General features: G+C 33.5%; 2 protein-coding genes across 13 annotated transcripts; one reads left to right on the forward strand and one right to left on the reverse strand.

Moving 5' to 3' along the window:
* Positions 1–461: 461 nt before the first annotated feature.
* LOC116845716 (serine--tRNA ligase, mitochondrial) lies at positions 462–6692 on the forward strand. 9 transcript variants are annotated; one of them, XM_032818749.1, is made up of 6 exons: positions 697–947; positions 2759–2944; positions 4498–4617; positions 5022–5749; positions 5838–6005; positions 6191–6692. In XM_032818749.1, exons 3-6 carry the CDS (start codon positions 4555–4557, stop codon positions 6525–6527), a joined length of 1296 nt encoding a protein of 431 aa, XP_032674640.1. In that variant the 5' UTR covers positions 697–947; positions 2759–2944; positions 4498–4554; the 3' UTR covers positions 6528–6692. The 9 variants fall into 9 exon arrangements, with proteins under 9 accessions (XP_032674641.1, XP_032674637.1, XP_032674640.1 ...); XM_032818750.1 differs by lacking the exons at positions 697–947; positions 2759–2944 and adding an exon at positions 462–668 and having other exon boundaries at positions 4550–4617; XM_032818746.1 differs by lacking the exons at positions 697–947; positions 2759–2944 and adding an exon at positions 465–668.
* LOC116845717 (protein krasavietz) lies at positions 5782–14832 on the reverse strand. Of its 4 annotated transcripts, none has more exons than XM_032818755.1 (8): positions 14668–14832; positions 14005–14076; positions 13645–13925; positions 13232–13536; positions 11078–11321; positions 10782–11001; positions 10556–10717; positions 5782–6042 (listed from the first exon to the last, which is right to left on the reverse strand). In XM_032818755.1, exons 2-7 carry the CDS (start codon positions 14063–14065, stop codon positions 10566–10568), a joined length of 1263 nt encoding a protein of 420 aa, XP_032674646.1. In that variant the 5' UTR covers positions 14066–14076; positions 14668–14832; the 3' UTR covers positions 5782–6042; positions 10556–10565. The 4 variants fall into 4 exon arrangements, with proteins under 4 accessions (XP_032674646.1, XP_032674645.1, XP_032674648.1 ...); XM_032818754.1 differs by lacking the exon at positions 5782–6042 and adding an exon at positions 10026–10488; XM_032818757.1 differs by lacking the exons at positions 5782–6042; positions 14668–14832 and adding exons at positions 10026–10488; positions 14270–14412.
* Positions 14833–16301: the final 1469 nt, after the last annotated feature.

The following is a 16301-nucleotide window of genomic DNA, read 5'->3' on the forward strand; positions in this document are numbered from 1 at the left end:
GTCCCTACTTCTTACTGCTTACTTCCAATGTAGACATCCCTTTAAGCCCATTCTACAATTGGGTAAACGTAGTCGTGAACGTAAGAGTCAACCAATCCGAATGTTTTATTCACTGATTGCTTTACTCTGATTGGTTGTCGTAATCACTTACAACCACTTACATTCGAGAGCGGTGCACTTGGACACGGTGCATTTGGACACAGCCAATCACAGCACCGTGTGATTAGAGACATTTGTAGGGTCCCTTGGAACAGCGACTTGTGATTGGACTGTGTCCAATTGCCCCGTGTCCAACTGATATACACCCCTTACATTTACGTTCACGCAATTGTAGAATGGGCTTTAGTCAATTTGCTTACTGCTTACGTTTTACTACTTAAGACAGATATTCACGTGTCATACGACAAGCTTCTTGGATACGTTCATTGGTTGACGAACAGAGAACCTAGAAATACTCTATTCGCCAACCAATAAACGTATCCGAAAAGCTTGTCATACGACACGTGAAATAACACCCTAAGTTTTTTGTGTGCCACCAAGAGTTTGGAACCCCTGGTATAGACATCTGTGTTTATATATAAAAGTCTGTGGTTTGAACACATCGTACGAACACCTTCGAATCTGATTTCTTTGGAACTTGTACTTCGGTACCTTGGTTGGAAGGACTAGTGAGTAAAGCCTGAAAGCCAAGTAAAATATATATATATATATATAGAGAGAGAGAGAGAGAGAGAGAGATATATAAATAATCTTTACAAAGTACAGTTGTTGCACACAACGAATACTATGATATAAAAATTCCACATTGTTTCTATCGTTATCATATATAATATATATTTCGCACACATTACTCATTTGCCATCGTCAAAACACGAATATTCCTTAAAGTAAACTTCATTCAGCCTTTTAGAATTCAGTATGTTAATGTTGCAATTGATCTCCCATCGGTGAGTTTACACTTATAAGTGCCAATTGTAATCTAAGTTTCTGTGAGTATTGTTCTAGTTAATTTAAAATTGATAGATTGTTCTTTGGACGATAATGAAGCTCATATTGCTAATTTATTGGCTCAAGAAAGCCATTAGTAAAAAAAAAACTTTGTTATTATCAATTTTATATTTAATTTGCTAAATACTGTTTATTGAGAGATTATGTATAAACATCATTAGTACAACTCAAAGTATATATAAGACTTATACTTGTTTCAATTTTTTAACTTTCATACTATAAAGTTTAATTTCTTAGCTTTTATGAGTTGCTAATCAAATTGATAACAAGAATGTTTGGTATTATTTGTTAATATACCAAATTTGCACATCAACAACAACAGCAGAACTACTATTTGCATTTCTTTTCACATTGAATTTGTTTTCACAAAAGCTACATTTATCTATTCGTAATATAATGTAAGATAAAAGTAAGATAAAAGTATATATGTTGATATATATCTAATTCTGGATATTATTATTTTAACTTTTAAATATGATTAGACTTTCAAAACATAAAATATATATAGGTATGTATCCAGGCATTAATACTTTATTTTAAGGAAAGGTTCTATCTTAAAGCCAAAAATAGAATTTTTACAAATTAAAAAAAAATGAATAAAGATATTAATATAGGGTTTTGACCATATTATTTAACATTGTTTTAAATATAAAAAAAATTAATTTTTAAAGTTTTTACAAATTAAAAAAAATTAATGAAGACATTAATATAAAATTTTGACTATATTATGTAACATTGTTTTAAGTATAAAAATATTTCTTTTATTTAAAAAATTAAAATTTTATCTATGTTTTTTTAGCATGTTACTAGATGTTTCTAACTAGTAGACAACATTACAGCTAATGTAATAATCTGAAATAAATGGGAGGAAATTTAAAAACTATATTAAAAATTTGCTGGAGGATGAACTTTTGTTATATAAAGAAAGTCGAAATTTAACAAAATAATAGCATTTTAAAGTTATAACTCATTTTTCTTTTCTCTTTCTCTAGTATTTAGTATTCCAGGAAAAATACTAATTTTGGAAATTTCCGTGAAATTTTTCGTGAAATGGATTTAGATTTGTTTTCCAGAAAATTTAATAAAATCTTTGAATTTCCCATTTGTTTCACATTATTACACGAGTTGTAATGTTATCCAGTTAGAGACGACATTGTGTTCAATACAAAGAATCTGAACAGAATTTTAATAAAAAAAAATATCCAGATAGCACAGAGAATTCAAAAAGAATTCAAAAAGAATTCAGTCGTATGTCACCAATTCTGAGTTTATTTTCGGATGCAAAAAAAATTCTTCAAAGTTCAGTTCAATAAAAAGAATTCTTTTTGCATCTAAAAATAAACTCAGAATTGTTGACATACGACTGAATTCTTTTTGAATTCTCTGTGCTATCTGGGTAATTTGTTTATATTTAGAATAATGATAAATAACATCGTCGAAACCCTATCGATATCTTTATTCGTTACTTTGAAAAAAAATTCATAAAAATCTATTGTTTGGCTAAATTTAGACCAAACTTTTCCAGATAAACAAAGATACTGAACATAGTATGCAAATATTTATTATTATACTTCGTAATGATATTGTAAACAGCAACAATTTGTTTAAAATGTATCGCTTTAAGAAATACCATTTATGGAAGAAATATGGAATATTATGGAATATTATGGAAGAAATACCACATATTTTGAGTCAAAAGACTTCTAGTCATTATAATAATTTCAGATTAATTGCATTCTTTTACCGGCAGATAAATAACAATTTTCATGACAGCAAAATATTGCCACAATATTGGCACAATTTTCATGACATTAGATGCCTTCTCTTATATATTAACAAAATTATTGTTGTATGAAGATACATCTTTACGTACTTGTGTTACAATTTTCAATTCTCAATTCCGTCATTGGTTGCGTTCAGCAAAAAAAATAGCTTAGTAAGTGCTTTTTGCTATTTTGGTAACAGCTTTGCAACGGTTGTAAGATTTTCTGCTGAATGACACTAGCGTTTTACATTTTTTCAACATTTACGTTTAATTAGCGGTCACTATTTTTTTCCAGCATACTTTCAATATGCTAAAGCGCTTAGTAAATATGTTGGAAAAACGTAAATCGCTAAATGTCGTTCAGAAAATCTTATGACAATTACAAAGCTGCTGACAACGTAGCGCAAAACGCTTTTTTCTGAGCGTAACTATTATTCACATAATATATTAAAATATGTCTATCTGGATTCCTTTAAGGAGACTGGAGGATCAGATTGTCTGAAAATCGTGCTTGTTTTTTCACAATTTTTTATAACAAACTGAATGAATATGCAAAAGTGTTATTTTGACGTGTATTTATATAACATATAAAGAAAAGAAAAATATAATTTTGATGATCAAATACTCAATATAAATGTATGATACATGCAGTTAAAATATATTTCGTTTTTCTTTTTAGGGTCGTCATTTTGCAATAAGATCTTAACTCTCGGTGGTTCAATTAAGCTGAATTTAGGTAGAAAATTTCTGTAAACTTGTCATTATCGGATAAACTACCGACAAACTCGTGAAAATATTTAATTTTGAAATATTAATTTTTTTTACTATAAAAAACTGAAAATTTTAATAATATTTCATTAAGATATTTGTAATTTTGTTAATTTTTACTCCATTTCTATTATAAAGTGAACGGGATTCACCCGATAATGACAAGCTTACGGAAATTTTCTACCTAAATTCAGTTTAATTGAACCACCGAGAGTCAAGATATTATTGCAAAATGACGACCTTGAAAAGAAAAACGAAATATATTTTAATTGCATGTATCATACATTTATATTGAGTATTTGATCAAAATTATATTTTTTTCTCTTTATATGTGTATAAATACACGTCAAGATAACACTTTGGCATATTCATTCAGTTTGTCATAAAAAAATTGTGAAAAAACAAGCACGATTTTCAGAAAATCTGACCCTCCAGTTCCCTTAAGACTCCTAAGTACTCACCGCGGTGATGTTAGATTGTGACATCAGAGAATGACACACTGAAAATTCTTGCGTTCCCAAATAAAAAGGTATTTATATGAAAGAACACTTCAGATCGCTTGCATATACTTGTAAAATGTTTCGAAAATTATTCTTTTTCTTTGATAATCAATAAATAGCCGTAAAATGAAAGTGGTGACAAAATTAGGAGGAAAAATAGCTTAAAGGAGAGATTAAAAAGGTTATTTGTACATTTTAATTTTGCAGCTATTTATAACTGTCAAGGGAAAGAGATAGTTTTCGGAGCTTTCATTTTACAAGTATGCTTAAGCGATCGCAAAAGTGTTCTTTTATACAAATATCTTTTTATTTGGAAATGCAACGCAAGAATTTTGTACATCATGCATTCTCTCGCTCTCTTCTAACGTTATCAAACAAAAGTTCCGTGGTGAGTATCCAGATGCCTTAAGTATATAGTTATAAACGTTATGATAAACTTTCAACGTAACTTTCTAGAACTTTCTGTTACTCACACGTGCTCAATACAAGCCGGTACATTCTTTCTTAGGCAAAATGAAATTTAGGGAAATATTCAAGCAGTGCTGTAAATTACGGCATTCTTGGTTGCACACATTGGTACGTAATTTTACATGTTGCTTCAATAAGCGAAAGATCATTGATAGAATGTCATTATTAATAGAATGTTTATACCCAGTAAAGTTTATACCTAAGTTTATAAGTTTATATCCACATAAAGTTTTCTAATATGTAGTTTTAACAGTAGTTTTAATAATTACGAATAATTAATTTACATTATTACGAATAACATGGACACATTTCAGCATTTTAAAAATATTATTACAACATTCGAATTAAATTCTTTTTTTAAATGTATGAAAACGTTTAGGAGAGATACATATCAAATCAATATTTCAAGACATTATCCAATCTTCTTTGTATTTTCATTATTTGTCGCTTTTTTCCTTCATATTGCTAATGATTCCTTTCGATAATTATGATATCATTGTTGTTCGTGATAGCCCGCAGAAGCGATAGGAAAACATGTTGCCAGCACGAAGCTGCATATACCCGAGCCTGAATATAACACAGAATTCTTGTGCGATCCTGCGAATCGCAATATTATTCTGAATAATATAAAAAAAAGAAAGAGTATCGGAGATATCGACAAGGTTCTCGAATTGTCGGGCAAACCTGAAAAGATAAAGTTACTCTCGGAAGAATTGAGCAGAATACCAAATTGCACGCATTCCGCGATACTTGAGTACGGCGACAGGCCAGAACTTCTGAAGGAATGCGGCAAGAAGCCAGAATTTGACTTCGAACCTCAAGAATTCTCGCAACTTGTCAATAATTTGAAACTACTAAGAACAGGATTGGGACCTATCGCCGGACAAAAAGCATACATGCTTTTGGGAGATCTGGCGCAACTTGAAGAGGCGTTAGTCCATTACACAGTAAGAAAATTACTGCGGAATGGATTCGAACTACTGTCAGTTCCAGACATCATTCCTACTGAACTGATCAAGAGATGCGGCTTTATAACGGAAGGCACTCGCACTCTTGTGTATAATATGGATCCTTATTATGGAGACAACTATAGTCTGTCTGGAACCGCAGAAATGGCGTTAGCCGGTAGAATGATGAACACTATGCTCTCCTACGACGAATTACCGGTGAAACTGGCTGCTGTTAGCCGATGTTACCGCGCAGAGACCTCGACTAGCTTGGATCAAAGAGGAATTTATAGGTAGGCTGCATTAGGAGCACAGAGAAACCGTGTTTTTTAAACCCGACAAAGTCACCTTTATTCATGTAATTTTCACGTTTATAAACAGGGTCCATCAGTTCACTAAGGTGGAGATGTTTGTTTGCTGTGAACCGCGTCAATCTGAGGAAGTGTTCCATGATCTTCAGAATATGCAGGAAGAGCTGTTCTCGTCGTTGGGACTGCATTTCCGAATAATGGACATGCCTCCGACTGATTTGGGTGCACCTGCTTATAGGTACAGTAATCGACGAGTTTATTTCCATGAAATTCGCCTGGAAAATAGATAAAAACGCAAAATTACTATTATGCGTCTACAAAGCTGTGGAAATTTTGTAAGACGCATTTTCTTTTGTCTCATTTAACACAAACTTGTCTCTCGCAAGTAGTTCCTATTTCCTTACAGAAAGATGAGTGTTTCAGGAAGTCAGATATGGAGGCCTGGATGCCTGGAAGAAAGATGTACGGCGAATTGTCCAGTTGCAGTAATTGCACGGACTATCAGTCAAGACGACTCAACATCAAGTTTAAGACCAAAGACGGCGACACGGCTCATGTTCACACGCTGAACGGGACCGCTTGCGCGATACCTCGCATGTTGATCGCATTATGCGAGTATTATCAGACGAGGCACGCGCGTATCATCGTGCCGAAGAGCCTGGTGCCTCTGATGAATGGTAAAACGCTCATCAAGAAGCAACCGATCGCGACTATGAGAACTTTCAAGTATAAACAAGATTTAAGTGAGAATGATATATAAGTGCAATAATAATAAAATGTAATTACGATGATCGTATTATTGTCGTTGCGTTACTTAAAAGAAATATTCTTATCATAGATTGAACAAATTTTCTCAGTCACAGCAAGTCTTGTGTGAGTTGACTTGGTCTCTTGATAAATGATTAAAGTTAGTATTTTGCAGTTATTCTATGCATTTCTTCAGTTGGTCCAAGGAGATTTTTTACCGGAAAAAATAATCCTGTTATTTTAATATTATATATATATGTGTGTGTGTGTGTGTGTGTGGTGTGTGTGTGTGTGCATACAGGGTGTCCCGCATAAAGTATGCCAAAAGAAAAATATAAGTAAAACAGATAAAATTGAACAAAAATTGTAGAGGTCATTTTTCAACAACCACGTAAAATTTCGAGATATTAAAAATAATTGGACAAATTAGAGCGCGTGACGCGACAGGCGGGATATACGGCTCGCCGCGGCCGGCGAAGAAAATGGACGAATGCACACACGGAGCTATCCATTTCCATATGCCAATCGGCCCACCTCTATGGCCTATAAGATAGGCCCGTGAGCAATCGTCCAATTTTTTCGCCGGCCGCGGCGAGCCGTATGTTCCGCCTGCCGCGTCGCTGCGCTCTGATATGTCCAACTATTTTAATTAATATCTCGAAATTTTACGTGGTTGTTTGAAAATGACCTCTACAATTTTTATTTACTTTTATCTGTTCTACTTATATTTTTCTTTTGGCACGTCTTACGCAGGACACCCTATATATACAGGGTGTTCCACATTCTCCTTATCACATTAAGTGGTAATGTAAAACGGGTTGAAGTGAACATAAAAGTCCTATACCGTTTTGCGATATTTACAATAATAACCGAGAAATCAATTGTAAAAGATTAAAGAGAAATGCACGCTGAATGGTTGAGGGAGAAGCTTTTGCTACCCAGTAATATAGCAGGCAGATGTTAGCGCGCATCTTATAATGTTCTGATCCTACGTCTTGCCGCGCCGAGACGAGATGTACAAATGCAACAATATAAGTATAGGCAATGGTATGTTGTTTTTTCAATCATCGCGCGCCAACATCCGTGCGCTATATTATTAGGCTACGAGCGCTCCACCCTTAATCATTCAGCATGTGTTTTTCCTTAATCCTTTACAATTAATTTCTCGGTTATTATTGCGAATATCGCAAAACAGTATAGGACTTTTATGTTCACCTCAACATTCCCACTTAATTTGATAAAGAGAGTGTGGGACACCTTGTGTGCGTGTGCGTGTCGTGTGTGTGTGTGCGCAGGGTGTCTCACACTCTCCTCCGAGCATTTTGTGGGGACGTAAAACAGATTGAGGTGAACATAAAAGTCCTATACCGTCTTGCGATATTCGCAATAATTATCGAGATATTAATTGTAGAAAACTTGTAAATGATCATGCAGAATATGGTAAATGAGTTATAGTAGCGACGACTGCCGTCGTGTACTTATACTTTAGGACAAATTGAACAAAAAAGTCCTCTACAATTTTCCAATTAATTACATAGACTTTTAATTATTAATTAAAGAAGATTATTGCACGATTTTGCGTGATAATGCACTCATCTTTTTTAATTAATAATTAAAAATCTATGTGATTATTTGCAAAATGGTAGAGAACTTTTTTGTTTAATTTGATCTAAAGTATAAGTACACGACGGCAGTCGTCGCTATTATAACTTATTTACCATATCCTGCATGACCATTCACAAATTTTCTACAATTAATATCTCGATAATTATTACGAATATCACAAAACGGTATAGGACTTTTATGTTCACCTCAACCTGTTCTACGTCCCCACAAAATGCCTGGAAGAGAGTGACACCCTATATATACAGGGTGTCCCATTTTAATCGATCACCTCAAATATCTCTTGAACAGTGCATTTTAGGGAAAAATGTTTTAAATAAAAGTTTTGGGATTTCGAAGGGGACATAAGATGATATCATTGGTTTGACCTCGAGTGGCCTCGTCAAGGTCAGGACAAGATCACTTTGAATTTTTTAAATGAAACCCTCATTTTTCATTACATATTCTTATAGCATATTTCGAGAGCTTTCCAAAACACTATAATAAAATATTTTTTCGTTAAGTATGTTTCGAGTTAAAAGGCTTCAAAGTTACAATATTGTTGCCATTAGCATTGATACCCAAAGTATTCGACCGACGGCTAAAACCTCTTGAATGTTGTTCATGGCCATGACCTTGACAACATTTGTCAGAGTCAAGGCGATTAGAGGCAGTTCCTAATATTTTTATTTCTTCAAATTTTATAGTGAAAATGAAAATAATTTAAAATCATGGGGTAACATGTGGAGTCCGATTGACTCTAAAGGATCATATAAAGGTCACAATGCTTCGTCGGAGTCACAAAGAAGCACACGTATGAAATCCTATTAATAAATTTCTTTAATAATCATAGCATTGACCTTCATATGATTCTTTAGAGTCAATCGGACTTCACATGTTATCCCATGATTTTAAATTATTTTCGTTTTCACTGTAAAATTTGAAGAAATGAAAATATTAGGAACAGCCTCCAATCGCCTTGATCTTGACAAATGTTATCAAGGTCATAGCCCTGAACAACATTCAAAAGGTTTTAGCCGTCGGTCGAACACTTTGGGTACCAATGCTAATAGCAACAATATTGTAATTTTGAAGCCTTTTAACTTAAAAAATGCTTAATGAAAAAATATTTTATTATAGTGTTTTGGAAAGCTCTCGAGGTATGCTATAATATGTAATGAAAAATGGGGGATTCCATTTAAAAAATTCAAAGTGACCTTGATGACGCTACTCGAGGACAAACCAATATCATCTTATGTCCCCCTCGAAATTCCAAAACTTTTATCTGAAACATTTTTCCCTAAAATGCACTGTTCAAGAGATATTTGAGGTGATTGATTAAAATAGGAACCCTATATATATACAGGGTGTCCGGTAACTGATCGAGCAACCGCCGTGTACGGGTACAACGGGTCAAAATAATCATAAAAGTTATATACCATTTTGAAATTTTCTCAATATTTATTCCGTAATTAATTAAAATGTATAAATGAATGAGCTCACGAGAAGCGGTAGGCTTTGTGTGTAAAATGACATCTCTTAGCAACGATGAGTAAACAGCTGATTTCGAAGCAGAGTAACAAGCGACACGCATGTTACTCGAAATCAGCTGTTTACTCATCGTTGCTAAGAGGTAAGCCATTTCTTTTACACACAGAGCCTGTCCTACCGCTTCTCGTGAACTCATTCGTTCATACATTTTAATTAATTACGAAATAAATATTGAAAAAATTTCAAAATAGTATATAACTTTTATGATTATTTTGACCTGTTCTACCCGTACACGGCGGTTGCTGGATCAGTTACCGGACACCCTGTATATACACATACAACACACGTCTAGATTTTCTTTCGAAAAATTTGTCCATTCTACTTATGAGGAAGTTAGGTTTCACTAAAACATCGAACATCAAATACTCTACCTGACAGTATATTTTCTATAAACTAGTACAATATTATACAAAGAAAGAGGGATCCGAAAATTGTACGTACACGGGGATAAAGATTTCTTCCTTCTTTTTCTTATAATTTGTTATTCTCTGTATATATTTTTGTAGCGGAGTTATAAAAATGTAACACAAAATATTTTTTCTTAAAGTAATACAATTTAAAGACATTGCAAATTTACAGTTTTATCTTTCACACTGATGTTTGGGTGTTAGCGTTAGTTTATTGACAATTTAAAAATTTTCTATTTTCTTGTACCTGATTCATCGTACAGTACCTAACATTGACTTATATTTTATTTATCTGTATAACTTTTTTTTCTGACAAGTGTTCATGTGTCTTTTACGATTGATATTGAATTGTTGACCCATTTCGAAAATTCGGGACTATGTCAATTTTCTTGTTTCTGGCAATGATGCGTCCTTCTGTTGAAGGAAGTCGCATTAAGAGACATGTAATTATATGCAAATGAATTTTATTGATAAAACTTACTGAAGTGCTTTCAATCCTCCTCCTCTCCTGATTCCGATTCTTCCTCAGCATTTTGCAACCATTCTACGAATTTCTTCATTTGATCCAAGAAGAGCATTTTACCTTTAACTGAATGGCCCTCCTTGTACCACTTTAATATTACTTCCTCCGATACAACATCCGCTGCAAAGTCACATTTAGTTATATTGATATGGATTTTAAGCAATTTTTCGACGTATCAACATACTTTTATAAAATAGTAAAACAATCTTCTGGAAGACTTTCATAAAGTTCATGTTCTCGTAACAGAACTCCTGGACCTTGAGGATAAGTGCGAGTTCAGATCTGGCAGTGGTTGTGAAAGCACCGAATAGTGGAGTGTAAATCTTTAGATGTTTCAGTGCTTGTTCAGCGACTAATTCTTCCTTTTTATTCCATTCGGCTTGTCCCATTACAACAACCCAGATCTATATATGGGAAAAATTCGTAAAGGTTTCTTACGAGTCTTATATTCTTGCATTATAAAAGGAAAATTGTCTTTACCAATCCAATCATTTCATGTTCGGGAATGGCGCTCCTTTGCGCCATTTCCTTGAGATCGAATATGATGTCCTTCATCGGCCTATTATCCGCTAAATCGTCCAAAAGGAGTTGCTGTAGATCTCGCTTGGCTTCCTGGCTTGCCTGAGCCTTATGCAGTTTTACGATGTCAGCCAAGCCTACTGCCTCGAACACAGACCGAAAATGTTCTTCCGTTCGTTTATTCGGTGGTACAAACTCCATCAGTCTAAAGTAATTATACAAGTCACAAATGAATAAATATAGATAGAATTAGATATGAATACGCAAAGTAACAAAATAACATAATTTAAATCATTGTTGTAATATTGTATATTATACCAAATGATAATATACAAGTAACAACCATTTTATCACTTTAAATATTTTATGAATATGAAAGGAGAAATTTATTTCAGAAATTGTTTTTAAACCTAAGAAAAGATATCTAGAATTTAGAATCAAGATTTTAAAATATTATTCTAAACTTAAAAAATTAATAAGTATTTATTTACACTTAAAGTTTATTTTATATTTTTGTAAAATAATGAGAGAAACCGATTAATAATACTACTGTTTGCACAGAATTATGCATCAATGTATTTGCAAAATGCAATGGAATTTTTTAAAAATTTCTCTATAATTTTTTACAATTTTTTATGAATAAGTTGATATATTTTTAAGGCCTGCTATCTCCGCATAGAGTCAGAATTGATGGTGGCGCCTAGCAGTGTCGAGAACATGAAATAATCGTGTCAGCGTAGCTGATTGGCTGACTCACGCTATCGGCCAGGCTCACGCTAGGTCTTGCTTGACACTTCGGAAAATTGCATTTTATCGCGTTATTTTTCAGTTTCTCCGTGAAGTGTGTATATTGTCGTGATCCTCACAGCCGTAAAATGTATAGCAAACTCAGTGATACTAGTAATACATTGTGAAAATTGAGAAATTAATTATGTTCATACAGGCTGGTATCTTACCTGTCAAACCACCGTGACAGCCGAAAAATGTAGTATTATTTCAGGAATTATTTTACGATGCTACGTGATATATCAGTCAGATATCAAAGTTTGCTGTACTTTTTACATGTTTCAGGATTAGGAAAATATTTGGTTCTTCAAGGAAAAGTAAAAAATAAAGCAATAAAATGCAAGGGATTTTCGGTATGTCATTTCTCGCTTCTGACGTCATCAAACCAATATGGCCGCCCCAGAAATAGCAGAGCCTTAACTAAGTTCTTTAAACTAAGTTATGTTCAAAGTTAATGGTTTATAAAATTAACTTAGTTAAGTTAAAAGTTACATAAATAAAAAGTAACAAAAAATTAAAAATTGTTAAAATTAAATTTACTTACTGAAGTTTAAAATTGATTATGCAAAGTAATATATGTTTTTGAATATTTAATTTTTTAATCATAGATAAAATCTATATATATATATAATAGTGAAAAAGTAACCTTTTTTAAAAAATTTATGCTCAGAATTCCATATGAAAAAAAAATGGTTCTCATTAGCTTCTGCTCACATTATTTTTAAGTTTTCTTACTCTACAAAACAAGCAGTCCATAATGATCCAAATATTGATAAATTGTTACTTTTATAAAAAAGTTAATAAAATTAAAGTTAATGAATTTTAAAACAATAAGTTACAAGTTGATTCATCTAAAATTTAATTATTAACTTTCTAACTTTTAACTAATTAACTGATTATTACCTGACTCTGCTTATACTGATAACTATTAAGATAAATGTAAAATATCTTTTAAAATATTCATTTGTCAATGATTGCCTTAGTACTTTTATATACACAATAATCAGAGGGATTGATTTGGGAAAAATAGATCCCATAAAAAAAAAGTTGATTTTCGAAGATACTACACTTTGATAAAATGCATTGTTGCAATAAGACAAATTCTTTTATACCACATATGTTAAGTAAATTTTTCTATTACTCTCATATGTCAAAGATATTCAAGATAGTAATAGTTATTGCCTCTCATTCTATATAATTGTGTACTGATAGCTAAGATTCATATTTACTATTTTTTCTTATGTTTAAATTCACATTTAAAAGAGCTATATTTTTAGTTTACAGAGCTAATTTTTATAGTTTTTTGTATTGTTTATAATTGTTACGTACCTTCCTTCAATACCTCCTTTCTTCAGAGCAGTCATCAAACTTGATAAACCTTTCTCCTGTTTCCAAGTGACGAAAACCTCTAAAAGAAAGTCTAATGCCAAATTGTCTTTGACCAGATGTTCATTGATCAGCACTGAGAGTACTGTAGGTGGAACTGAGCTGTTTGAGATCCATAGTGCTGTCATTCTAGCTAACTTGATGCGTTCCTTAGGTGAAAATCCTTTTATGAATACCAAAACTTTTTTCATCTCCTCTTCAAACATTTTCTCCAGATATTTGTATCGTCGCATGAGCTTGATAAAGACCTGTTTTTTCACAGATACACGTTATCAAATTTTATTTAAATATTTTTTTTAAGACAGTAAAAACATATAATTGTCAAGAATAATCTAAATTTGTCCTCTGGTGTTTACCTGCTCAAAATTTCGCATAGATTCCATGTCCTCCAGCTGCTCAAATACGCATGCACTGGTCTTAACTGGTTTGTCACCATCTTGAGCAATGGAACCACCAGGAACCAAAAGGCCTCCAGCTATCAAAATGTCAAATAGTACTTCCCCGTATCGACGATAATCTAACTTGGAACCAGCCGCGTCCAAATATTTAGAAATTGCTTCTAGGTCGTTACCAGCCTTCTCCAAGCCAAGCAAAACTGCATCACGAAATCCCGTTGGATCATACTTCTCTCTTTCATCTAACAACAATCACTATATTAGTTAAATATTCTTAAAAAAATTATTGCACCTTCTCAATACATGAATATTTATTTTTACCTCTTTTTCTGGTCTTTATACGTTGACCTGATAGTATCGGTTTTTCTATTTTTTGACTCATACAATACCCTTCTGGAAAACATAATTAGTATAAATGAAATATAATCAAGATGTCACATTTCTCTGTATACTATATTTAAAGATATTTTTTTTTCAAGATAACAAAGATAATAAATTGCGAAAACTTGCGAAACGTGTTCGGATATTTGCGAGACTCAAGATTTAGCACTCCGGCATATTACAAGTGCTAAAGATTTTCCCTTGCCTATGATTCGATCGTTGATCTATTAATATGCAATTACAAAAAATGCGGTGGGACAAGGTAAGCGTGTGATCACGACAGTCACAATGTGCTCTGACACTTGACCTCAAAGACCGTTAAGCGCAATTCTTAACAAATGGCGGCATCGGGAGTTTCTACGCGTCGTTCCGTTGTGCGCCGTTATATCGGGCGCACCTTGAAGACACACACGTCACGCGCGCGGATTACGCACATAATGCCAAGCGGCTGATTCAGAGGTTAAGATCGCGCGCGGTGCGTGGACCACGATGATGGCCGAGGCCATTAAATATCGCGAAAATCCGATTCAGTAAGCACATGACGGAACGACTGCTTTAATAATTTCTCGGACCGTAATTTTTCTTGCATGTTATATTACTTACTTTAGAAGCACGTATAATCGTAGAACCACTCCTGTTATCCGGACTAAGTGACCCACGTAAAGTGTTATAAGAAGAACTCTGGCACTTGAGGTCAGTGAAACCAAAGAGGACCCGAACAGAGGAGAAGCACTAGTCGATGGATTGTAGATGGGAAAACGAATCGGCAAATTCTCACACTCGCGTTAACTAGTAGAGGATGTGAGGCGCGAAAGTACGTGATTGGTTGCGCCTAGAAACCTTCATGTAATGAAGGATCATAGAGCGGAATTCATAAAGGCTCGTCTACACTAGCTGTAAGAATCTTTGGGTGCTTACGGTAACGAGAGTAGAGCGAGTGAGATCTGGATCCGAAAGAATAGTGTAATCTCCTATCTATAACAGTAATATTCTATAGTCTGCTCTTGCTCCTGGGTAATGATCATGAATCTTTTTCCCTAGTGTGAATTCGTGAAAAGTGAAAATTTTGTAATGAACTCGTGAAAGAAGAAAACCTTCACTAAACTCGTGAAAAATAAAAGATTTAACGTAAATTTGTAAGTAAAACAAATATTACAATATACTTAAGACAATACCAATTTGCAATGGACGTCTTTCGAATTTTTTCAGCATGTTTTTAAGACATAGTGCTGTCTTTAGAACGTCCTTTGGAAGTCTGCTTGTCTGGGATTACTTTAGGATAAATTATTAAAAGATAAAATATTCTATTCATATTAAAATTATAAATCTGCAGAAAATATATATTTCATATAAAATAATACATAAAATATATGCAATAAATACATAAAATAAACTTACATTTTACTTACTGCATAAAATTTATAATATATTAAACTTTAACTTTCTGATACATACGTATCTTGGGTGTATATCAGTTGGACACGGGGCAATTGGACACAGTCCAATCACAAGTCGCTGTTCCAAGGGACCCTACAAATGTCTCTAATCACACGGTGCTGTGATTGGCTGTGTCCAAATGCACCGTGTCCAAGTGCACCGCTCCCTCAATATGCTGCTTTCCGTAATAACCTTCTAGCTTTTACGGAAATAAAATATATTGATTGGCTGTCGTGCGGACTTCCGCCGCGCGGCAAGCATTACCGCGTCCTGTGTGCAGGAGCCATAAGGCCTCTTTCGAATTTTGATATTTTTTTGCAGCTCTTTTGGTGAAAATATTTATTTTGACTCCAACATTGATAATCAATCGGGAGAGTCCGAAAAATATGCAAGTTATATATTGTTTTAATTTTTTTAATTTTTTTTTCACTTGTCAAACGTTGCTGCTTTCCCACAATTTAAACAAGTTACTGATCTTTTAATCACATTATGTAACTGCAATATCGAACGACTAGCGGGAGGCTGTGCCCCCCGTACACCCCCTCAAAACTAACTTAACCCAACCTATCGTCACATTAGCCGGTAGTCATTGTTTATTAAAAAATTATTCAGAAAAAAAATTGAACACTCTAAACAATGATTGACAGTTAATTAATGATAGGTTTGGTTAGGTTAGTTTTGAGGGGGTGCGGGAGGAGCAGCCCCCCGCTAGTCGTTCGATATTGTAGTTACATAATGTGATTAAAAAATCAGTAATTTGTTTAAATTGTGGGAAAGCAGCAACGTTTGACAAGTGAAAA

The sequence above is a fragment of the Odontomachus brunneus genome, unplaced genomic scaffold, assembly GCF_010583005.1.
Source record: "Odontomachus brunneus isolate Ranch 3 - 2012 unplaced genomic scaffold, Obru_v1 Obru_scaffold_057, whole genome shotgun sequence".
Taxonomy (NCBI): domain Eukaryota; kingdom Metazoa; phylum Arthropoda; class Insecta; order Hymenoptera; family Formicidae; genus Odontomachus; species Odontomachus brunneus.

Excerpts from the sequence above, each read along its gene's own strand:
- LOC116845716 (XM_032818744.1), top strand. The coding sequence starts at position 4,304 with ATGCTTAAGCGATCGCAAAAGTGTTCTTTTATACAAATATCTTTTTAT. Across the intron at positions 4,430-4,497 it reads TATCAAACAAAAGTTCCGTG|AACTTTCTGTTACTCACACG; the intron begins GTGAGTATCCAG and ends GTAACTTTCTAG. Across the intron at positions 4,618-5,021 it reads ATTCTTGGTTGCACACATTG|CCCGCAGAAGCGATAGGAAA; the intron begins GTACGTAATTTT and ends TGTTCGTGATAG.
- LOC116845717 (XM_032818755.1), bottom strand. The coding sequence starts at position 14,065 with ATGAGTCAAAAAATAGAAAAACCGATACTATCAGGTCAACGTATAAAG. Across the intron at positions 11,322-13,231 it reads AAAGGAGGTATTGAAGGAAG|ACTGATGGAGTTTGTACCAC; the intron begins GTACGTAACAAT and ends TAATTACTTTAG. Across the intron at positions 11,002-11,077 it reads AACATGAAATGATTGGATTG|ATCTGGGTTGTTGTAATGGG; the intron begins GTAAAGACAATT and ends TCCCATATATAG.